The 22,767-nt window shown below is 40.9% G+C and overlaps 1 protein-coding gene across 2 annotated transcripts in view; it reads right to left on the bottom strand.

The window, feature by feature from the left end:
- The window catches only part of EPHB6 (EPH receptor B6), an 81,104-nt gene that overhangs the window by 15,552 nt on the left and 42,785 nt on the right, over positions 1-22,767 (bottom strand). For both annotated transcript variants that reach the window (XM_071433070.1, XM_071433069.1), the window contains exons 5-16: positions 20,449-20,604; positions 19,094-19,432; positions 10,454-10,578; positions 9,266-9,428; positions 8,380-8,494; positions 5,569-5,624; positions 5,334-5,453; positions 4,685-4,932; positions 3,659-3,874; positions 2,489-2,638; positions 2,147-2,340; positions 750-905 (exon numbers count right to left, since the gene is read on the bottom strand). In XM_071433070.1, coding sequence (XP_071289171.1) covers positions 750-905; positions 2,147-2,340; positions 2,489-2,638; positions 3,659-3,874; positions 4,685-4,932; positions 5,334-5,453; positions 5,569-5,624; positions 8,380-8,494; positions 9,266-9,428; positions 10,454-10,578; positions 19,094-19,432; positions 20,449-20,604 — 2,038 coding nt within the window. The remainder of the gene's footprint in view (positions 1-749; positions 906-2,146; positions 2,341-2,488; positions 2,639-3,658; positions 3,875-4,684; positions 4,933-5,333; positions 5,454-5,568; positions 5,625-8,379; positions 8,495-9,265; positions 9,429-10,453; positions 10,579-19,093; positions 19,433-20,448; positions 20,605-22,767) is intronic.

Here is a 22,767-nt window from a genome sequence, read left to right as displayed (position 1 = left end):
CCAGAAGAGAAGGCTCCAGGAAGAACTTTCTCAATATATAAAGGGGTCGTACAAGAAAGATGGAGAATGACTTCTTACTAGGTGCTGTAGTGACAGGACAAGGGGCAGAGGTTTGAAATCTTTGAAAGAAAGAGAGTAGGTTTATACTGAAAATAAGGAAGCTTGGTGGGACACAGAAACAGGTTGCCAGGAGAAGTTGTGGATGTCCCATCCCTGTAAACATTCAAAGTCAGGTTGGACAGTGCTGTGAGCAACATCATCTAGTTAAATGTGTCCCTGCTTATGGCACAGGTGTTGGACTAGATGATCTTTAAAAGTCCCTTCCAACCCAAACCATTCTGTGATTCCAAGAATGTTTGTTTTCCTGGATCCTGTTTTTTACATAACACTTCAACGCAGTATATGGTGGGGCTGGTTCTACACATCTGCTTAAAAGTGGTTGTTATTATCAGTGCTAGCTGTCATGAACACTCTGATATAAACAGGCTCTCTGCAACACTGACAATACATTTTCTGATGCACATTGGATGAGAATGGCTACTTATAGATACAGAATACAAGTGTATCACAGCATGGGTGCTGTCCAGAGGCCCTAGTAATATGCAAGGAACAGTAGCTACTTTGCTTGGGCTTCCCTCTCCTTTTCCATGTCTATGTATTTTCCATATAGCAAATTTCTCAGACTGCTTTCACTTTCTGCATGGAAAACTTAGTGTCTGGTATGTGCTGTCCTCTGCTCTGTTACTTACTCGAGAGTCATGCGTGATATGACATCAAATGTAGCCAGACCAGCCTGGTCAAAATTCTCCTTGTAGCGACCCATCTTGATAGCATCCAACCACTCGTGGGCATTGCTAAGGGAAGGGAAATCTGGAGGACAGTTGCTCAGGAGAGGCTGAGATGGTCTGCAAAAGAGGCAGGTTCTAAAACCCAAGTTATCGGCATCAGCTGAGCACACTAGTAAAATAAGAATAATGAGAGGGAGAGAATGCAGCCTCCAAAGAGGACAGAATGAAGAACAATAACATTTGTTCTTCATGCCCTGGCTCCTGAAGTCCCACTTTGATGTGCTGTTTTTAGACTTCCAGTGTCCCTTTTTCTGCCTGAAAACAATCAACCAACCCAAGAAATTGATTCTCCCTTCCCACTGCCTGTATTTTCTCAGACACATTCTCTTCTTGTTGCCCAAGGTCCTTCCACATTTTCTTGGTCTAGACCTATTAGCTGGGCAATGAACTGCAGTGAGGAGGTTTCTGAAAGAGACCTTATATACCTTTTCACCTTTGTGACTAGGTCTCTCTCTCCTAAATGTTCTCTTTTGGTCAGATAGTGACCTATGACACAATGAGTGCGTTATTTCAGCTCCAACACCCACCAGATAAAAGACTTTCACTAAAAGGCTGAAGAGATTACTGTTTACATATGGTATTTGTTCTTTTCCTCATCATCTGAATCTGTCCCAGAGCTTTAACACTCTTTAGATGCTGTTTTTAGTAAACTGGGCATCACTAGATACGTTTCCCCTTCCCCAGCTGTAGAGTACATTCCACTGATACAAGATTTATAACCACAGGGAAAACCCCTCCAGGCCAGCAGGATGTAATTTTGTCATCAGCCCAGCAGCCAACTAACCTTGGCACCGTTTATCCCTCCAGAGACTTCTTTACTGACCTCCTGCCTCTTGTTCCATCAGACTGCAAAATGCAGTTGGGAAAATATGGGATGTAAGCTGCAGTTCTAATTATTCCCATGTAGAGACTTCCTTCCCTCCATAAGCTAAGGTCTTCTTTTTCTTCATCATCTCTTGTGCTCACATAATATGGTGTGATCACAGAATATCTCATGCTGCTGCACCCAGATGTGTCCCTCCCTTCATTTCCTATGATCCCTCAGTCATTTATCCTCAGTGCAACTCATCGAGACTTTTCTCCTGTCACATTCAAAACTCAGAGCTCCCCATTAACTGAATCAGGATACACAGTTCTTCCAACCTGCTTCCTCTCTTTTTTTCCACTTCCTGTTTGTTCCCAATCTCAAATGACTGGGTTAGGGAAAAAAATGATATAGCCTGATTTCTGGCTTCCCTTTCCTCATGATGCCTACTGAGAGACAAGTCCTGTTATTTTGCATTAAATCTCCATCTCACCTGCTGGTCCCAGTGCCAACGGCTTTGAGGGCCGATGGCTTGCGAATCATTTTATCCAGGGCACTGACTATTTGCTCAAATTTGGGTCTCTGGACCCTCTCCTTCTGCCAGCAGTCAAGCATCAGCAGGTGCAAAACAGTTGGGCAGTCTGGGGGTGGTGGCAAGCGATAGTCCTGGTCAATGGCATTAATTACCTGTAGGAAAAGAAGAACAAAGCTTTATCACAACTGGGAAAATAAAAAACAAAAGAGCTTCAATCACTCGGTGTGTGTGGCTTTCTACTGCTTGAACTGATACAGGACAGAGAGGCAGAAGTAAATCCTCACCACTTCCAAAACTTACATCCTGATTGGACATGTCCCAGTAAGGCCTCTCACCATAGGACATCACCTCCCACATGACAATGCCATAGCTCCAGACATCACTGGAGGAGGTGAACTTGCGGTACTGGATGGCTTCAGGGGCAGTCCAGCGGATGGGGATTTTGCAGCCCTGGCAAGCAGACAGAAAGCAACCAGAATGTAGTGAGTAAGGACTGCTTGTGAAAACAACATCACTGAAACCATCAGATGTTAGCAGCATAACACAGCCTGGAGCACAGAGTGACAGTCCCATTGATTCGGTCTTGGAAACATTGCTGGTTTTAATTCATACTATGTTCAAGGTTTCCACCTTGTTTTGCTGACAAGTATAAATGAAAAGAGAGAATCATGCCTCCATGATGCTACAAATTCCATGATTTTAAACTTTCACAGCTTTACTTCGCAGCATTTGAAAGTGGCATATAGCAGAATCCTCCCGAGTCACAATCATTTGGAAATCTAAAACCATTTAAATAATGCCAAACTGCAGCACTTAGGGACAGATACACTGAGTAGCTAGCATTAACTCATTTCCCTTTCCATCTTGACCTCTCTAACTGCAGGTATGACCTGTAAGATTAAATACCATTCAGGTGCTGGTTCTTCAAAATGCACAGATCTAAAAATTGTTCCACTTTTCAGTGACTGAATTCTTCATCCCCTTCTTTTTCAATCCACCTGTCATACTCCCACACATTTTGTAGTATGTGTGACAGGTGTCACAACTTCATAGGCAATAAGCTCATTTGATGGTTGGTTGTAAGCCCATAAATACACTTAGGTCATTTATCTTTTCTGTAGGAAAAAGCCCAACTCTTTCTTCAAAGAGTGGTAGTACAGGATTGTAATCTCTCCTTCGGTCCTTTATCCTTCCTATAAAAAGCTAATGAAAGGGGGAAGATAATAGCTACATCAGGCTGTGAGGTTTGACCTATTCACCATCATGCCACAAAGAACAGCACTGAGACTTCACATGGCAGAGTGGCTCAGGTATTCAGTTATTTTTCGTTTTTACTGCTTTAGAACAAATAGCCCACAAGACAGAAGGCTCCATACTTCTTTATGGTCTTAAGAGGGTACACCAAACGAAGGAGGAACACAGGAAAAATTCTGTCAGCACTACACAACTCCCACCACAGCAGTGACTCACCAGACCCCCAGTGTAGGTGGGATTGGAAGCGTCATCCTCCAGGAAGCGGGACAACCCAAAGTCTGACACCTTGCACACCAGGTTACTGTTGACCAAGATGTTTCGTGCTGCCAGGTCACGATGCACGTAGTTCATGTCTGACAGGTAGCGCATGCCGGCTGCAATCCCCCGCAGCATTCCCACCAGCTGCAGCACACTGAACTGCCCTTCCTTCTGCTGCAAGGGACGAAGCAAACACAGGCTCTCATGGCCACAGAACATCAGGCCAACAGGGGAGACTAACAAAGAGCAAGGTAACAATGTGGATGTATGAAATAAGAGAATACGCAATCTTAATTTCAGCCCAAATCTGAAGGTTCAACAACAACAAATAATAAAGGAGGGTGGACTTAAAGCAATGAACCTCAAATAAAATCAGACATTGGTGAACTTTTCCTAAAGACAAACCTCCTCTTTGGGCCCACATCTCCCTTTGGCATCCTACACCTAACCTCACTAACTACTAAGATGGCTAAATGAATGTGCACAGACAAATCTGCTTGTACTAAGATCTTTAGAATGGCTTCTATGCAGCTCTACTCAATGTGCTCTTCAAATTGTACCTGCCAAAGCACTTCTGGCTGAATGAGCACATGAATCAATAAAAAAGGAGAACTGAAGCAGCTATACTACATGGATTGTCCGTATTTGTGTTTCATTACTAGAAAACTTGAAATCCAAAAATAGCTGCAAGTTTCATTACTTCATCACAATGTTAAAACTAGAAGATATTCTGTGAAATAAAGTCTGAAAAATGTTACTACAAACAAAAAATTTGGAACATGTACATAAGCAACTGAAAGGGTGTGTGTACAAAGATTTGGTACCACTTACTGTGGCTATCTGCTATAATTTCTATTGCACCTGAAGAGGGCAACTGAGGACTTAGGGAGACAGGAGTGAAGAAGGAGGACAGGCAAAATTATCAGGCCTGAGACTGGCACACAGTAAGATTAAGAGGTTAATGGTTGTGGGAGACTGTGGTACCCTGAGGAAGGAATCCAGCGATCCATTCTCCATGAACTCTGTGACAATCATGACTGGTCGGCTCTTGGTGACTACCCCCTCCAGGTGGATGACATTGGGATGCTCAAACTGCCCCATGATGCTGGCCTCGCTCAGGAACTCCCGCCGCTGCTCCTCTGTGTAACCTGACTTCAAGGTCTTAATAGCTACCATGTATTCACGCTTCCCTGGGTGTTTCAGGCGCCCAAAGCACACCTCTCCAAACTCTCCTGTCAGGGAGGGAAGAAACACACCTCAAGTAAGGAAACATAGCAATGGATTTTAGTCAGATGTACTAAAGCATTCTACTGTGGATGACTTTGGGCAATGCATACAAATGAGGTTATGGGACTGTTTAGATTAAGGCAAAATTTTTGGTGAAGGTTGGAGACCACTACATCTTTGGTGTTCAAATGAGGAGTTTTGAGTCTTCAAAGGGTGTTTTAAATTTGGCTTTGAGCCAGCATCTAAGGGTTAATAGGTTAAAATGAACTTTGGTAAAAATGAAGGTTTAGATATCCTGAGACACTTGATGTACCATGGATCCATGGGTCCACTTCAGGCCAGTAGCGTGCCAGGTCTCAAGGTGAACAAGAAGGCACTTTAAATAGTCTGCAGATTCTCACACTACCTGATCCAATGACCTCCTCAATCTTGATGAGGGACACATCAATCTCCTTGGCAAATTCTCGAATGGCTTCATTGGGATCTTCATAGGTTGAAGGATCAATGTAGTACTTCACTCCAAGTCCTGCAGTGGGGGAAACAGCCCAAAACATCACCAGGATCAAACCCTGAGACACACAGGTATTAATGAGTCCTGAAAAGAGACAGGCCCTTGCCATCTGTTGCTCAAACACACTTACCTCGTGCACCGATATACTGCTGCAGGCGGTCTGTGTATGGGGTCTCTCGCCTTTTACTGCAGGACACAAAGGAAAGGAAAGTCAAAACACACACAAGAGTCTCTCATCAGATGCTGGGGTAGGCTTCTCAGTGCAAGGCTCAGAGAATCCTTGAAATTAGGGGTAGAAGACGGATGTTAAGATCCTGCCCATCTCCTGGTAACCAGTGCATGCTTGTTTTCTATGTGGTGGCGTTTACACCACTGTTGGCACCCCCACATTAGAAATGACAAATGATAGGGCTTTCAACACTATCCTGAAAAAGAATATTATAGTTTAACTTTACTGCCTTGGAAGTTTTATTGCTATTCAGGCTAAATTTGCATTTTAATTCAATTTAATTACAACAAATTATTCTTCTCAATTATAATGTATGCCTTCTTCTGTGATGCCTTTTAAGTTCTTCAAAAACATTCGAAGAGCCATTTACTCTAATGCTTAATATGTATAGATCTCCCCCAATTATTTTTCCTCCTGGCTTTGTTTAACAGCATTTACTTTGGCCATTCTATTCATAAGTATGGTACCCAAACAAACCACACAGACCCAAACAGATGGAAATCTGTTCCTTGATGTGACTTTTGCATGTGCAGGTCAAAACAGGTATGGTCTTTATTATTGTAGGTTTATTGCATATATGCATCTAATTTCCAGTACGCACAGATCCTTCCCAGCACAGGCATTTCTCAGATTTCATTCTCTTTCTGAATGTGTATGATTCAATCATTTATTTCCCACAAAATCTAAATATTTTAGAAGTTTCATTCTATTCTTTGTTGGCACTAAATCTATTTGCCATTTTCAAGCTACTTCCTTTGTTCCAAGCAGTGCTCATTTTTTTTTAAAAAAAGGACGTTTCATGCTAGTTTCCAATCATCCTAGTAATTAGACCAGACTGTAAATCAAACCCTACAGTATCCTGCAGTATCCCTGCTGTCTGCATGGATTTGTGTCAACTCATGTTTTGCTGTTTCAGCATGAGACCTTTTAGCTGCTGATTCAATTAGCATTTGAAGGCAAAGTATCATGAAACATTATGTTACTTTTCTTTATGAACATAAGTAATTCTGACATTCTAACAGCTAACTGTATTATTCTAACTTGTCAGACTTATCTCTTTAAATTCTGCTTTCAAATCCACAGACAGTTTTAACTTCAAAATTTTTTCTCTTGTGCAAAGAAATCAGCTTTGGTGGGAGCCTACACCTAAAAGCTCTAACTCCGTTGTTGAACCTGAAAGTCAGGTCTACAATAATGTTTTTTATAGATTATCTAACAAATTAATTGTTTTCCATATAAAAAGCCAACAAAACAATTAGCTAGAATAGATGTTTCACAGTGCATATTGCCTGAAAAATGTGTACCAACAATTTACAAAAACAAGTTAAAGTCATAGCATTTGACTCTACATATGTTCAACCTTTTAAGGAACTACTCATTTCATCTGGTGTTCCTCATTTTCTGCATCTTCAAACTTTTCTTATCAAGGACAAATTTAAAATAGAAATTTGGTATCTCCACTTTTTCTGAAAAGCTGTCTATTAACTGTACATAATTCTTTAAGTATAAATGAACGTATTATTTATGGTATTTCCTCACATGTATATTTACAAATGCCATTAATGTCTTTCCCCAACACAGTTTTGGTAATATTAACTGATTCTGGGTTTGGTTTATTTTTTTTAGAAAAATATATGCTTTATTGAGTTGTGCACATAATATCACATTTCCAGCTGGAACAAAAAATTGCATTTTTAACAGTTCAAAGCAACAAAAGGAGGCAACATTTAAAATATAACAATATGTGATAATTCTTTTCTTTCCAGAAAGAAAAATATTAAAAGAGAATATACAAAAGAGGAGAAAACAAATCTCGAAAAGGGTAGAGAACAAAAAAGAAATCATTAAAACTAGACGTCACTTTCTAAAGTTAAGTAGTTTATACATTTTTTTTAGGTCAGCAGAAAAAGCTAAAAAGTCCCTCTTGTGCAGAGGCACAGTAGAGCAAAGACACAGAAATCCATTACTGACAATCTAGGGGATTAAGTTCAAACCTCAGTAAATTCAAGGAGCAGGTAATGACTGTTTCTTTTCTTCAAATAACAAAACCCCCATTGTTTACTTTTGTACCTCTATAAAAATAGCAACCCTCACCTTTTTCTCTTTAAAATTTCTGTCCTTTTTCTTTTTTCTTTTTTCTGTAACAGATTATCTTGACAATCTTTTATATGCCCCTTTTTCTTTTCAAAATGGAAAGTGGTATTTGCTTTCTTTAACCTGTATTTTATGAGCTAGTGTTCCATGGAACCATTGGGGTTGAATAGATTTTATTCTTCAGCAAATGAGCCCTTGTCTTTTGGTCCTTGGTGAAAGGGTATTTATCACCTTCTAAATAACTGGATATGCATACTTATTCCACCAGTCCTTCTCCACTACATTGTTTCATTCTCCACTTGCTTGCCTAAATTGCAATTTACAGTCCCTCCTTCACAGCGATGCATTTAAATACCTTCTGAGTAACAGCTTTGAAATGCTTTCCTTGTGTTCATATTGCTAACTAGCCAAATATCAGCTAAGTACATGAGTGGTTTACCAAAGGAGAGGCTCCTCAGATAGGAGTAATGGGGCAGGATCTTTCCTTAATTAGAGAATGGCATCTCAAGGACATCTGGATAAATGCAGATCAGGCTGTTTCCCTTGGGACGGGGTTATGTTGCAGGGATAAGGAAGTTCCACTGTCTGAAGTGCACATGAGCATGTCAAGGAATTCACCTCTTGAAGATGATGGCAAGGATGGCAATGGCAGCAATTACCAAGAAGGCCAGACCCCCGAGCGCTGAGCCCACGATCAGCGGCAGTCGGTCCTGCACCATCTCCGAGCGCTCCCCTGCCAAGGAAAACACACACACACACGGATGCAGAGGACAGGAACTGTGCAGAGTTTCCCTTCTGCTCACCAAGACGTCTCTCATAATTCCAGCCCTACCAGCCCTTTGCTCCCCCATCACTGTGGTTCTCCAGCACCCTCTTTCCTACATCTGGAAAGCCAGTGTTCCCTCTGAATCCACTTTCTCTCTCTTCCCTGGTCCACTGACAGCTGACAAGGCACTTAAGCACAGGCTAGCTCTACACCTGGGCTGTATCCCGCTGTCCCCTATTAATGTAGCTTGTCAACACCTTTGATCCATACCAAAAGGATGGTGATCCTGCTGGAAGGCAAGCTCCTGCACATATGCATGTGTCCAATCTACCTTTGTGTCCCGTGTCCCACCTGTCTTTTAGACATTCACAGAGTTTTCAGCTGTAAGATGTCCCCGTGACAGCTGAGGGCAAAACTACAGCAGTATATAGTGTTATGTACTGCCACATCTCCCTAAAGAGATTTTTACTGGCACACTGCACCTGCTGGTCAGAAGCACAGAGGCAACAAAGAGCAGGGCTGAGGAGTATGGCAGTAGCATAAACAATACCCTCTGACAACATGAAGCTTCTCTGAGTGAACAAATCTACATATCTGAATTATTATAAACAGAAATACAAGTTGAGTAGGAGTGTCTGGTAGCAGTCCTCCAGGGGATAAGTCAATACACTCAGCGACACAGGCAAGTGGAAGGTGATCATGTGCAGACCTGAAATGGCACAAAAAGGCAGCACTTACCTCCTGTTAAAGTCTGGAAATACATCTTCCCACTGTAAGGGCCGTAGCCGACTGCTGTCCTAGCGCGCACTTGGAAGGCATAGATCTTCCCTGGGCTCAGACTTGATATCGTGGCCATGTTGGTCTCACTAGTTAAGGTCAAGGAATTATCCTCATCTTCTGCCTGTGAATGTCAATGACCAAAAAGGAATGTGAAACTTCTGCCTACACTGCTCACTCTCCTCATCAAGGCATGACAGTTTCCATGTCAACCCAATATTCTTTGAACCTTTACAGAGCCTCCCAACAACAGCTGCTATTCCAGACCTTACTTCCTCTCACACTACTCATTCCTCACTGCTGCTTTTCATTCCCCCAGGCCTGGGCTTCCCACAAAGCTCTGCTAAAGACTCTCAATCTAAACAAAAATGAAAGACAAAACTTTGTCCTGTGGTTCACTTTCTATAAACTCCAAACTTGTGTACTCTCCTAGGAGAATTCAGAGCAAGAACACATGTAAAGCTGTATCCAGGAAGCTGCTATACATGTTATCACAAATAGCAGTTCTTTTTGCCACTAAAAAAGAGTAGCCCTGCAAAATCCTGCAGAAGTATTTCTGTGAAAGATCAGTAATATGGAATGGGAGTTTGTCTGAACAGCCCCACACATCTCTTCCCCTCAAGTCAGATGGATTAGGCGTCACAAGACATGAGAATGGAGGATAAATTTGTATTTGCCACCCTGCAATTCCAGCACACAAAGAGGTATTTGCCACTTAGCGAATGAAAGAGGGCACTTCTTCTCATAAAATTTCTTAGAGATGTCTGTCCAGGCATAAATGAGGACACGAGACTTCTCTTCATAAATGAATGACAGACTTGCAGTGAATCCAATTCCAGTAAATATATTTAGAAACTTCAGCTCCTTCCACTGTTACCAGTGTCAGCTGATACTAAACTTATTGTTAGCTGCAGCTTTTAAGCTTAAACAAGCGTCTTCTTTTTTCTTAAAATCTGTCTTGTCCCTAGATGTTTCCAAGATGGGAAATGCAGATGGACTGATGCCAGAAGACATGTATATCACAAATTTCTGATATTGCTAAAGTTTGTTCCTTCCTCGTAACTGAATTTTTTTTTTCCCCACCTTGTTCATTCTGATGCAGGGGTGCATCACCCAGACAGAAAGTGCTCAGTATCCCTTTTTGCTCACCTTGTCAAAATAGCGTAGCTGGTAATCCAGGATGACCCCATTGGGCTGGTCTGGCTGAGGCCACGACAGTGTGATGCTGTTGGTAGTACGACTCACCTGATGCATCATAGGCACAGCAGAGGGGACTGGAATAAAAGACAAAAAGGAGAGATTGCAAAGGCATAAGCTTAAAAATTAACTGTATTTGAAAGTCCTTAGGATGAGTTAATAAGTTAGGCCAGCTCTTCCCTTAATTTTCCTCAATTTGCATTATGAAATACTTTGTAAAATAACCAGAAGAAATCTAGGCATAATATTACTCCGCTGGGGGATAAAGTCATTGACAACTCAGACTGAAAGCAAGTGAAGAAATCCACATCCAACTGATTATGCAGCACAGGAGTTGAGAAATTATCTATATATTAGCTGGAATATAATTCTGATCTTCAAATGTGCAATTTTTATGTGCAAGATGAGAAGGTGCTCCACGCCACTGCCTTAAGATCACTCTTGGACAAAGAATATGACAGTGGTCAAAACAAACACAGAGCACATTACTTCTCTTCTGCTCCTCCCCCAGACTGTAATTCTTTTCCTGGGGGAAAAAAAATCAAGTACAGGCTACCAGAGTAATGGAGGCCTTGTGTATGAAACATGTACATATACATGTTTCATATACATAAATGGAAAATCTAAAGAATGGAAATCCACTTCTACCAAAACCATTCATGAACCCATCTGCACACACATGCACACTCTCCAGGTTCGTGCAAAAGCTGAGAGTGTAAGAGTTTCATCTTGGGAAGAGATTTCCAAGCAAAAATTTCAGGATAATTTCAAAGGATCCAGTTGTTTTTCCACAAAGCTCTTCTCAAGTTTTGCTTTCTCTCTGCAAAGAAAATGTCATGCTGACAAGAAACCTACAGGTAAGCAGCTAGGGTATCCTCATTTTCCTAATGGATGCAACATTTTCAGCAACATTTAAATTTTCCAGAAAAAACATGCCAATGAAAAGTTGCCACCAAATCCCACTGGTTTTAGAAAATAGACATAAACTTCCTTGATGTGAAGAATGAAGCAGAGACATTTGGCAAATGATCAAAACCTGCAGAATAGCATTTTCTTCCCTCATTAATCGTGAAAAAGATAAAAGGATTGTTTTTAATAACAAGATAAAATTATTCTGAAAAGCATATTTCAGATGGGCTTCAAACAGCTCAGGCAAGTGGGAACTAATTTAAAAATGTAAATGAAACAAAGTAAGAGTCTAAGCAATAAAATACTTTCACTCCTTGTTACTCCTTTTATTTTTTACCATTGCTCGTCCTTCAAACAAGATTACACAACTACCTCACCTGCCAATGAGAATGTTGTGACAAGAATGGAAGAGAGCAACAATTAACCAAGACCATATGTAGCATTTAGGATGCAAATGAATAACACTGTATTAAAATGTCAGGAGGTAACTAGTCAGCTAACATTTGACCAAGACAGATTCTGCTACATTTAATGTTCCAAAAGTTTAACTCTCTTCCACTGAGACACAAAGCAAACACACAGGAGAGGTGCAAACCTAAATGCAGAGCTACATTGCCAGGGAACAGTCCACTTCCTTCTAAGATTTTACAGAATGATTATAGTTCAATCTCCCCACAATTCCTCTCCCTCCCAGCTCTAAAAGTTATTCTTCTCTTGTTTCTCATTTCTTCCTGATCCCAAATTTTTCCCCTACCTGGAAGAATTAATCAACAAAGAAATAACAAAAACATCACTCAAGTGTATCTCTTGACCACGTGCCACAGCATTCTAGAAAGTTCCTATTATCCAGATATGTCTCCCTCACTTAGGGTAATCAGATGGTGGCGGGGGGGGGGGAGGCAACCAGGATACTGCAGTCTGTTGTATTAAAAATAGTAATTTTAGCGATTTGCACCTAATAAGCAGACACTACTTAGAGCAAAAGCCATTAAAAACTCTCAGAAATAAAACCAGCTATGAATCACTGCAAGGCAGATTGTCTTTAAGCTGTCTCTCTGAGACATAGTTTAGATTTTGATACATGTGTGCCTCCCTTTTAAGGACCTAAAAAATTATGAAACACTGGCCAGGGAGCTCTTCCATCACTTGAATGAAAAGAGATAGCAAGATTTCACTTTTGAAAATTTCATACTATCATGATATGAATATCAATACTAAGGTGATGTGCAAGGCAAACATAATTGTTGGTGGAGTAAGTATATATTTCCTGTCAGAGGTTATTCTCTCAGTGTTAATACATTAGGAAATATAAAGTTCAAGATTTTATGCCTATAGACATTCAAAGTTCCACAGAAGTGCTAGGTGAGCATTTTCCCTTGTTTCCACGCCAACTTTTAAAAATGTTTATAACAGAACTTTGCTTTCAAAACTTTCTCTTGTATACACAAATGTGTCCAGGTCTATATTGATTTGTCAGTTTTATTCTTTTCTTTTCACATGAGGTTTATAGACATAGACATGTTAGGTCCCTGTCTAATGGCAGCTGAAATCACAGTGCCTGATTCAATCCAATCTGGACAGTTGGACTAGATGACCACTATAGGTTCATTTCCAAGTATTCTATGCTATGCTATGCTATGCTATGCTATGCAATGCTATGCTATTCTATTCTCTGAGAGCAAAAAACATGCTATGAGATCAGATCTTTAATTAAGACTGAAAAAGCAGTTCTCATTGTATGTAATTTAAATAATAGCAAATGTATGGAAAATTCTTGCCCACATAAACCCAGTTAAAGCTGCAAAGAAATCCAAACACCAGTTAAGTACAACTATATTTTTGTGGGCTGTCAGTTGCAATTTTTTTCCTGTCAGCAGACACGTGCCTGCAAGACTAAAAATCCAACAGACTAGGTAAGTTAGGAATGTGAAGGAAGTGCAGACTCATCTAACAATACATGTCAATCCCCACTTCTGCAGAGCACAGCCAAGTGCCATTCTCAGCAGACCACGAGCATTTCTGGCATGTGACATTCAGTCCCTATTACATTTCATGAAGACACGCTGGGAGAGCCAATGTGACCCCTTTGTGGTTCTGCCTGGAGGAGTCCCATGGGATAATGCCCTGGAGGGAAGAGTGGCTCAAAAAAGCTAGTTCATGTGCAAGGATTACTTCTTCCAAGTGCAAAAGCATTCCATCCCAACAAGCACAAATTCAGGCAAAAAATGCCAACAGGCTTGCATGTTTGAACAAGGAGCTCCTACCTAAACTCAGACACAGAAAGGAAGTACACGGAGGGTGGAAGCACAGACAGGTAGCCTGAGAGGAACATAGAGGCACTGTCCAAACACGTAGACACATGGCTAGGAAAGCCAGAGCCCACCTGGAATCACATCTGGCTCTCTATGTCAAAAGCAAGAAGGGTTTCTCTTAAGTACAGAGCTGGTTGAAGAAAGAGGGAAAATGTGGGCCAGCTGCTGGGTGGTGCAGGGTCCTGGTGATCAGTCTTCACCAGCAAGCCCTGCCTTTAGGAACACCAGGCTGTGCAGACCTTGGGAAGTCTGCAGCCAGGAAGATCTCCCTCATGCCAGATCAGGTGACTGAATATTTAGGCAAACTGCTGCATTCCGTGGATCCTGATGGGATGCATCCTTTGGGCTGATGTCATTTTGAGAGCACTCTTGATAACAGAATCATCTTTGTGACTGTGAGAGGTGCCTGAGGACTAGTGGAAAACAAATGTCACTCCTCTCCTCAATAAGGGAAGGAAAGAGGATACAGGGATATGCAGGCAGCTAAGCCTCACCATCATCCAAAGGGATTGTTGAGCCTCCAACCCTGGAAATACTCATAGGTGTTCTGGATGTGGTCAGGGGCAATTTGCTTGAGGTGACCCTGATGAGCGGACAGGCTGGAAAATATCTTCTCCAGAGGTATCTTCCACACTTAGCCATTTTCTGATTCTGAGGAGACCCTCATTTTGCAGTACTAACTAGATACCCATGGAGTACAAGAGGAGATCAGACACCTGGCTCATGGGTCATCACTCCACAAGCATTAAAACTAAATCCTGCCAAGACCTGTGCATTATATCTGTGTTATTTGTGTTTTCTTCCCCTTCCATCTTGCTCCAAAATCTTCTGTTATACAGTTTGATCAACCTCAGTTAGGCCTTTAATGTTCACTAACATGCCTCTACATTCTCTCATAGTTATTTCACTTAATTGTTACCTCTTCAGGTATCCTGTTCTCCTCATATTCCAAGCAGATTACATGAAGACCCTAGCTTTGTTCATAGCTTTGTTCCAGCTTCCCAAACACCATCTTCTAGGAAGATCCGTCTGAATGCAGCATGGAAATTCCATTCTTGATGTGTTTATTATCTTATCTTTATTTTGAAAATGTCCTACATTTTTCCACTCATTTTGATTTAGTTCTGGCCCTTTCTCTAAATACCCAAAAATCCTTTGAAAGTATCTTGGATTGTCTTCTGTCATAACCTTGTACTTTTGCTCCCTATGGATGAAGAGTGATTTAAAAGGGCAAATTAGTGAGTTATTTTAACTTCCCTTCCCTCTCTTATTATTAGTTTTTGTATATGCATTCCATTCATGCTTAATAAAAAGGAAAATAGCCTTTATGACACAAGGTGCCATGTTTTACTTTGTATTTATACTTACACTTCCTCAAAAGATTTCTGACTTCATTTGAACAGTAAGTGAAACCTGAATTTTGAAAACAAGTCCTTTTGTTCTCTGCTCATCCTGCAGAGATTGGGCATAGTAAAGAGAGAAACTGGAATAGTTCCTTTTTGTGGAGTGACCATAGAAACTATTATTAATTCCCAGTTATAGCTGGGCAAATCTATTAAAGATGGGTAAATTGACAAATGTCATTAATGTCACTAAGGGAAAAATAAAACTTAAAAGAGTATTTTTCCTGTTCCTATCTGAACAGAAAACAAAAAAGTTGAATTCTTTGGGAACTTTGGTGAGTGCTCCGAGTTGGCAATTAGATCATAAATAAGCAAACAGCCAAGGACTTTGAAAAACAATGTATTTCATTCAGAGGACAATGAACACTCACACTCCACTTGCTGTACCTGCTGGCTTTAGCCTGGCAAAACACAACAGCATGTAGCTTTTGACAGCTCTCTTCTTATTTCTCTCTCATTTTAAACTAGAAAATGGCTTGCCTTTGTCCCTGATTTTGCCAACTAAGTCTACTGTACTCTTTTGACTCTCTTTGGAAAAGCAAACATCTTCAAGCAATTCATCATTTCCCCTCACAATCTCATAATCATCCTTGGCATTTAATTCCTTTCCCCTTCTCACACCATTTCATGCGAAAATCTTCTGTCAGGTCCTCTTAAACTTCCTGGCACTACCCAAAAGTGTCCTTGTCCCTATTCATCCTCTTACACAAGCCTTCAGACTGTCTAGCACTCATTTCTGCAGCACTACAGATTTTTGGTATTGACAGGTCCCACTGCTCTGATTTCCACTGATGCAGAAGGCTGCTACATATATTTTCACAGGTACAAGGCAACCTGGTCAAATAACCCTCATATTCACATACCTCTACTAGCTCTCAGAATGTCTGGAGTCAGCTAAAAACCCCAATACACTTGCTTTTAAAAGTCTGCATTGATTTGTTCCAACATTTAAATCTCTGCTCCCTTTCTTTTTTCCTCTTCTTTCTAGGAATGTAAGAACTGCCTGAACGAATAAGTTCAGTAGCATTTCTCTGGCAACAGACATTACTACATGCTTCAGTGAAATTTGCAGGGAAAAAGTGGTAGTTACAGGTAGTTACAGCTGTGCATAGAATAAGTTTTTTCACAGTCCTTTAAATGAAAACCTGACTTCTGTCCTTAGACATTAGAGGAGGTATTTGTTTACCTTGATAAGTACACTTGAAAATGTTAAAACAATGAATAAAAGATTAGTCAGTTTTATTTTTTGTGATAATATGGTAGGAGTTTAAGTTCTTTGCATTTTTGTGTGTCAGGTTCACACCTGTGATAAAGTATAACTTCATTAGAATTACATAATTGCCTTTCATCACGTGGTTCCTGCTATCTGGAACAGCCTTCCAACATCTCTCTATACTTCCTGACATTTATTTAGGCATTCACCCTCAGCACTTCAAACCTGAGCTGAAAGCAATTCCCTTCTCTTGTCTCATCTCTGCACAGTTCTTCCGGTGATTAGCATATCATATTTGCATTTCACACTATTACTATCCAAACAGGTTTCATTACTGCTATCCAAACAGCTCTCATGTTTCAGGTCAAGTCTTACAGTAAAGGAGGTTTTTCAGTGACAGCCCTTCTAATTCTGATTTCAGGCACATGGTCACTGATGACTAGGAACATCATAATCAGCCTGCACAGAAAAATGTCATTCTGTGCAACAAAGGATCCTATCATGCTCTGAAGAAGGGCCAGAAGACCGTGTGGGGTACGCAAACACTCTTAGAGGAACAGTGTTTTGGAGACAAAGTTGAAGAGTGAAGAGGTATCATGGGAAGAAGAAAAAGTAGAACTGTTTCCACACAAAACATTGCCTAAGATATCTCTAACAAAGGGGCAGGAGTATTTTTTGGACCAGCAATTTTCAAGAAGAGAGAGAACTCAACTGATGTATGAGTAAGCAGAATCTTCAGAAACTGCCAGGACTGGAGGGTCTTTTTTTAGGTCATCTTTAATTCAGTGGAGTGAAAAATTTTTTATGGCCCTTTATCCTGACACTGTACCTTTTTCTTTTTGCTTCTTTTTTTTTTTTTTTTTTTGGTACCCTTCATGTTTTCCTGTACCCTTTTTTCTCTCAGCATGTAAAATCCTGAAAGTTCTATCTCTGTTTGTATAATAATAATAACAGAAATAATAATAATTGCTACAATAACACAACATCAACAAGCAACGCTAAAGCGAAAAGCTGCTGAACGGATCAAAAGGAGGGGGTATGGATGAGACAGACCACGTGATGGAGGAAGCAGGGCCTTGTTAGTACGAGCTGTCAGTACAAATCGAGGGCAGCTCATCTCAAGCTCACTCCTAACGATCCCAAGGAAAAGCAAGGAAAGAAAAAACTGCGACCAAACACAAAAAGAAGCCACTCAGTACTCACTGATGTTTAAGGAAGTTGTTCTCCCCTGAAACAGCTTTACTGCACAAGAGAGGCATCTTAGAGAGGAGTACCCAACATACTCAAGACACCCAGACACTGTAAGACACTGTGAGACACTTGGAAGAGGAGTGGTCAGAAAATTCAAACAGAAACAGAAGAAGAGGGTAGATTGGGTGATTCCGGGAAGGAGAAGGAAGCAGCTGCTCAATTAAGTTATCTCTGATATAGATAAAGAAGGTTGAGATGAGAAACATGAAGAAAGAGAATTCTGTAGGACGTTAATAGAACACCCACCTTTCTCCAGGAGAAGCCAAAGGAACTGCCTGGAATTACCATACAAATTACCCAGCCACATTTTACTGTAAACAAAAACTGATCACCCACTTGCAGCCAGTCTCTTAAGGGGACCAGGGATCCTAGAGGTGCTTTGCTACTTGATGTCTGTCAGGTAACATTTCAAAGGGAACAAACAGATCAACCCCCTGGCATCTATTAACAGCAGGAAATAGTTGGGGTGTATATATATATTCCCTTTCTTTCCATATAATAGAAACAGAAATGAAAAGACGTGATTTAACCAAGCCCATGATGCTACATCTGGTTTCACAGCACTTCTCTGGAGCTTTGCCAAAATCTTGTTTTGCAGGGGTTTCCACACTACACCCTGGAATCTCATACGGGATTTGTTTCAGTTTAACATTTACACAACTCTAAATGTTTGCAGACATTTTCTGTCACTCAGTTCAAAATGTTCCCCCTCCATCTCCTCTTCATCACATTACTCCTTATTATATCCTCTTAAACAAGCTGTGTATAATTCCTCTCCATATTAGCTTATACATGCTTGTGAAGAACAACATATGCCCAGTCTCTTAATGCTGACATTTAGCAGAACTCTATGCCTGGATGTATGTGTCTCTCTCCAGCTCCAGTCCTTGTAAATTATATTTACAGGAAACAGAACTCCTCTGACTGCCCACACAACCCATTAGTATGTTAGTTTAGTCATCCCCACCATTTAGTTTCTAGTTACAAGGATCATGACATTTTTGAATATAACTGCACAACACATTTTAATATTTCTACCATGTAAAGAGGAAAAAAAATTGTTTCTTATTAAGAGGAACATAAGATGATGAAATGGAGAAGAGTAGGGGATAGAGAAAATGAATAGTTTTTCTGGCAAAATGACATTCACAAAATCCTCATCAAGCCCTGGTAGCGTCCCCTCTCTTGCACAATGAAACAATGTGCTTCGCCTGACTCAAAGTGCTACATCTCCCATTGGAATCCTCTCCAGGGCAGCTTCTTTCCCAAAAATCACACCAGCTGCTAAACTGGAGTTTTTCTGCCAAGAAGCAAGAGTGGAAAGCCCATTTAGGTAAGACAGAAATGAGAAGGGTAAAAGTGAAACTATGGAACTAGCAGGGCAGGATAAAAAAAGGCACATGACACAAGTAAAGTGACAAAACTCCAGGATTCAAAAGATAAAAGCAAATCAAATGAGAGAGAGAGTAGAAGCTTCGGGACTCGGATGCAGGGGTCTCCTCACCTGACTGGCTGGTGCTGACATTGATGGTGGCAAAGTGGGGTGCTTCTGAACTGAGCTCAGTGACCAAGTTGACGGCCTGGATCTCGAAGGTGTAGTGCACACGGGCCAGGAGGTTGGAGACCTGCACGCGGCTCTCGGTCAGCCCCACCTGGCGCGGCTCGAAGTGCACGCTGTCCCCGCAGCGCACGCACGGCCCCGCCGAGCCCGCCGGGCACACCTTGCAGATCACGTTGAAGAAAACATCCTTGCGGCCGCCCAGGTCCTTGGGGAGGCGCCAGGTCAGCAGCACGTTGGAGCCCACGATTTCGTAGCTGAGGTCACGAGGAGCAGAGGGGATGCCTAGAAGGCAGAACGAAGGATTAAAATCCCAGGAAAGAATGGGAGAGAGGTGAGGGAAGGCAGGAGGCAAAGCAAAGTGAAAAGAATAGAAGAACAAGTTGCTTCTTCTTCTCATTCTTACTCTTCATCAGTTCTTTCTTAGAGCAAGGCTAAGAAAAACATACTCTTTGCTACATCAAGCACACACATTAACAAAGGAACAACTGTATTAGCACATTTTAGACAAACAAAATTACAAAGAAGAATCTTTGTTTCAAGGGTGTGACATTTTAATTTCCCGAAAAGAACAGCCATTGTTTAGGGAAGTGCCAATCCCTTGAAATTTTAAACTTCACACAAGCTTAGTATAGATTTATCTCTACTGAGACCTGTAATTCTCTCCTTTGGCACCTAATATCTCTGAACTTTCTCAGACTTTAGTTAACCTGTTGCATTTGTTCCAGGAACTGGACACCAGTTTTGCCTGCAATTATTCCTGGTGCCAGCCAGATTCCTCAATGGCATTAGAGGTAAACTCTGATAGCTGAAAAAGTGCCCACTCTGTGCATCCAACACTTCCCTTGATGCACAGAGATAGTGAAAAGAAGGGAGAAAATGCAGAGGGTGAGAAGAAGGCATGGGGATGAGAATGGGACAAGACACTGCAGCTAAGAAGTGAAAAGTTCAGAAAGGTAGAAGTAGGCAGCAGAATTGCGCCACTAAACCTGGGCACAGACGAAAGCAAGATGGGAAGGGGAGGGACAGAGAGGCTGAGCTCAGTAACAGGGAGGGGTAAGGGAAACATTATTTACAGAACATTTTCCTCTGAAGGCTATAATGAAACCGAAGAATCCTCATTCTCACCATCACTCTGTAGTCAGGTGCAGAAGCAAAGGCAAGTTTTGGGTTATTTCAAAGGCCTTGAGAAGAGGGGAATTGCAACCCCCCCCTCCCTCCCCCCCCGCCAAATCATTTGGGCACATTTCTCTCTCATTAACTTCCCTTCTTGCTTTCAAACATTTCATCCAAACACTTACCAGTGCAGGGAGCATCAGAATTGTCCGAAGCAGATCGGTAGTACCGGTTCTGACACACACATTCCCGCGAACCCGGCAGTGGAGCATGGCTGTGCGCAGGGCACAGATGGCAGGGGTCATCTCCCACAGATACTTTAAAGAAACCAGGGGCACAAGCTAAGAGGACGAAAATAAGAGAGGCAAAAGCAGGAAAATCATTAATTCAGATTTCAGAAACACTGTAATCTAATTTACATTTAACTTCTGCTGCTGAGAGAAGTTCTTGCATAGAGCTGCTGCTGGTTTTGGTTCCTTATGGAGCATATTTTGTCCAAGTTGCCATTTCAAAACAGTTTATTTTATTCTATATGTAATTGCTTAAATTGATTCACTGGCAGATGAAAGAGAACCAGTCCTGAGACAGCTTTGGCCACCTCAAATAATTGTCTTCTCATTATTCACTCAAAACGCTTTTAAATTGGAGAAGCCAAGGAGCCCAGCCAAGTGATTTGTCTTGAAATATCAAACAGTTACCTACACCTCCTTCCCCACACCCAACACAGCCACAAAATTGGATTTTTTATGCTGCCTACAACAGTTTCATTGCTTAAAGTAATATACACTACCATTGCTGATTTTGCACTAAAACTAAGAGCAGACACTAAGACTGGCAGTCCTGTTTTTTTCCTGTAGGTCTGAAAACTTCCCAGTAATGGATAAAAGTATGTTAATTAGTCAAATTTAATCTGCAAATGCATAGGAAAATGTATATGCAACAAGTTGAAACAAGGATGGAAATCCATCTGACAGGGAAAGAAAATGAAAAATGAAAAAATAATTTATTAACAATATGGGAGTATGGCACATTCTAGGTTTGGCAAAGATGCCTAATAGCAGGTGCTTGGATCTTATATAGAAGTGCTAGGATACAGCTTTTACTACTTTTATGTATGTTTTCTAAAGCTGATTTTCTATATAAATAGATGCAGCTCTTTTAGATTTTATGGACTAACAAGCTCAGGTGAAAGTTCATTTGCAGCTGACATTTGGTTCATTAATTTCACAATAAAGAGCATTTACAAGGAATGGGAAACTTTCAGATAGACCCCAGATAAAAGCAGAACTATTCTAACAAGCAGAATATTCCAATGGATTGAGGATAGCAAAAAATTACCTAAAAAAAACAAAGCAAGGAAGAGAAGAATATTGTACAGAGCTGTTATATGAAATCAGAATCATATGTGTTCAATCCCCCTTGAGGCTACAGGCACAGTCCAGAAATAACAGCCAAAAACATCTGTGGAGTCCCATCAGGTTTATGCCTCTTGTATTACTTCATCCTCTGTCAAAACTCTTCTAAGATGCACAGAGCAACCTCCACATGTACACAGATAAGAGTGATCAGTCCTGGAACAGGCCAGATCATGAAGAGGACTTCAATAACTCTGAATGATAGCTATTAGATAGGGGAACACTGTTTCTTTCCAGCACTCAAAAAATTGACAACGTTCAGTGTGTGATACATTGCCATTTGGAAAGGAAAGGGGAAGAAGAGACTGTAATTTTTCATGTGATGGATGATGGTTAAGAAAAGTGCAACTGCCTTTGTCTTCAGGCCTTTATCCAGCAGAAAATCAAATTATTCCCATACGGAGAGATACGTCCATGTGTTTGTATGGACAAGAAAGAGTATGTAAGATTATATCCACTTCATAAACTATACACCTTTCACTCAATTTTAGGCTCTCTTAGCAGCCACAGATGTAGAATATAATACTCACACTTCTTGGCAAATGCATTTGTACTGAAACTACGAGTAGTAGGAATGGGAAGTTCTCATCCAACACACTGCAAAGTCATTCAACCAAAATTTCAGGGATTTTTCTTTATTTCAAGTTTGAGAATGCTGAAATTAATGTGAATGGCTTTAGTTTCTTAAAAAGTAATTTTAACTCATCTGTTTTTTCTTGCATCAAACTCCTTCTTGAGCTTTTGCTGAGGCTTAGAACTAATGGTACATTCATTCCACTTGTCAAGGCAGACCCTCTAGAATGGTTATTTTCTTTCATTCAGTATTACAGCCTGATATCAAGTAGGACACCTGGCTGCTAGTCATAATAATGAAAATGAACAGGTAATGGTAATGTTTGCCATGGATGTGATGCTAAAGGGAAATCTGTAGAGGGTACAGACTTCACCCTGGAAGTACAAAATCATATTTACCCTACAAGGACAGTGCAAAAAAATTTCAGGTAAATTCACCTTTAGCCCAATTGCAAATCATATGGAAAGCTAGCAAAGCTGTGAATGAAGAATTTGTCTGGTGTTTAGTAAATAAAA

This window comes from Agelaius tricolor, unplaced genomic scaffold, assembly GCF_023055355.1.
Source record: "Agelaius tricolor isolate 1412-34295 unplaced genomic scaffold, bAgeTri1.0.p SCAF_9, whole genome shotgun sequence".
NCBI classification, from domain to species: Eukaryota; Metazoa; Chordata; class Aves; order Passeriformes; family Icteridae; genus Agelaius; species Agelaius tricolor.
Note: the sequence above shows the minus strand (reverse complement) of the source record. Positions and strands in the feature narration are given on the sequence as shown.